This window comes from Guillardia theta, assembly GCF_000315625.1.
Source record: "Guillardia theta CCMP2712 unplaced genomic scaffold GUITHscaffold_208, whole genome shotgun sequence".
Classification (NCBI taxonomy): Eukaryota; class Cryptophyceae; order Pyrenomonadales; family Geminigeraceae; genus Guillardia; species Guillardia theta.
The window spans coordinates 58,805-60,625 of record NW_005434468.1 but is presented as its reverse complement, the minus strand read 5'-3'; the positions used below and the strand labels follow the sequence as shown (position 1 = coordinate 60,625).

The 1,821-nt window shown below is 54.0% G+C and overlaps 1 protein-coding gene across 1 annotated transcript; it reads left to right on the top strand.

The window, feature by feature from the left end:
- Positions 1 to 284: 284 nt before the first annotated feature.
- On the top strand, positions 285 to 1,128 carry GUITHDRAFT_121011 (hypothetical protein; the record flags this gene model as incomplete). The annotated part of the gene is made up of 4 exons (XM_005819738.1): positions 285 to 398; positions 682 to 723; positions 788 to 912; positions 957 to 1,128. 4 exons carry the CDS (start codon positions 285 to 287, stop codon positions 1,126 to 1,128), a joined length of 453 nt encoding a protein of 150 aa, XP_005819795.1.
- Between the last annotated feature and the right edge of the window lie 693 nt (positions 1,129 to 1,821).

Here is a 1,821-nt window from a genome sequence, read left to right as displayed (position 1 = left end):
GAACTAGTCATGTTCTCCTGCTCCTCGCTCCTGCCCTGCCCTGCTCCCTGCTCCTGCTCCTGCTCCCTGCTCCTGCTCCTGCTCCTGCTCCCTGCTCCTGCTCCTGCTCCTGCTCCTGCTCTGCTCCTGCTCCTGCTCCTGCTCCTTGCTCCTTGCTCCTGCTCCTGCTCCTGCTCCTGCTCTTGCCCTTGTTCCTGCTCTTGCTCTTGCTGATGACAAAGATGATGTGGAAGACGTCGTTGTATTCAAACATGTTGTCCTCTCGCTGTAAATGTTTGAGATTTATGAATCAGGTGCAGTTGGAGTATCTCGAGGTGAAAGAGGGTCTGCGGGTGCTGGAGGAGGAGGCAAAGGATATCAAGAGCGAAGAAGAACGACTGCTGAACAAAGAGAAGAAGGTAATGCTCCCGAATATCTCCGAGATAAGACATGACCATGATGGAGATGGAGATGGTTACGATGATGATGATGATGGAGAAGGAGATGACGATGATGATGATGGTTGTAATGATAAAGGAGATAGTAATAGTGATGATGTTGTCATTGTGATTGACGACGATCACCACCAACAAAAACAAAAACAAACACAAAAACAATGTGATGACGATGACATGATGAAAAGATGACGACGACGATGTTCATGCCCGTGTCGATGGAGATGAAGTGACGAAAACTTGACAGATCGCGAAGTTGTCGAGGTTGAACGACTCGTTGATGAAGCAGGTGCTTCATCCCTTGACGATCTTCTCTCTCTGTGGGCTGCTCACTCCCGCTTCCTCCCCGTCAGATCGGCAAGTGGGAGACAGCACTGCAGAGCAAGTCAGACGCGGTCGACGAGCTCAACGAGGTCATTGCCAGCTTGTCATCCCAGAAGAAGCAGCTGGAAGAGACGGTTGTCCAGCTGAACAAGAGGTGAGAAGGAAGTCGATCGCCCGTCCTGACTCGTCACCCTTGAGATGCGACGCTGTGAGCGAGCATCTCCGCAAGAGCAACTCTCAGCTCAACGTCCAGTCTGCGCGCCTGCGCTCCCTCATCGACTTGTCTTCGGCTCTTGCGCTCTCCGTCCTCCCTCTGGCCTCGATCCCGGAGGAGAACAGGCGCATGTACGTCGGCTTCCTGTACAGGTGAGGAGACTGACGAGGGAACGAGGAGGGAGGAGGAAGAGGAAGGGGAGTGGAAGAGAAGGTGGAGGGTGAGAGTGGGAGCTGAAGGATTCGAGGATTAGCAAGAGCAACACAAGAAATCTAAGGAGGAGGAGGAGGAGAGGGATGGGAAGGAAGGGCAGAAAAGGAGCAGGAGATGGAGATGGAGATGGAGATGGAGATGGAGATGGAGATGGAGCAGAAGCAGGAGGGACAGAGAAAGAGGACCAGGAGGGGCAGGGAAGGAGGGAAGGAGGGACAGAGAAGGAGGGAGGGAGGGAGGGAAGGAGGGAGGAGCACTGATCAGGTGAGAAGGAGGGAGGGAGGAGGGAAGGAGGGAGGAGCACTGATCAGGTGACAGGGAGTGGATGCGAGCTGAAAGCTTGATGCTCGTCTCAACGATCAGGTTGCAGAAATGTGTGCGAGGACACATAGGACGCAGTCGCTTCAAGAGGTGGTGGACCCCTCCCCTCCTCTTCTTATTCACCACCACCTCTCCTCCTATCCTCTTCTTATTCACCACCACCTCTCCTCCTATCCACCACCACCTCTCCTCCTATCTACCACCACCTCTCCTCCTATCTACCCGATACCTTCTCACCTCCTACCTACTACCACCACCTCCTCCGATTTTATCTCTTCATCCCATCCACCACCACCTGCTCCGCTCCTCCTCCTC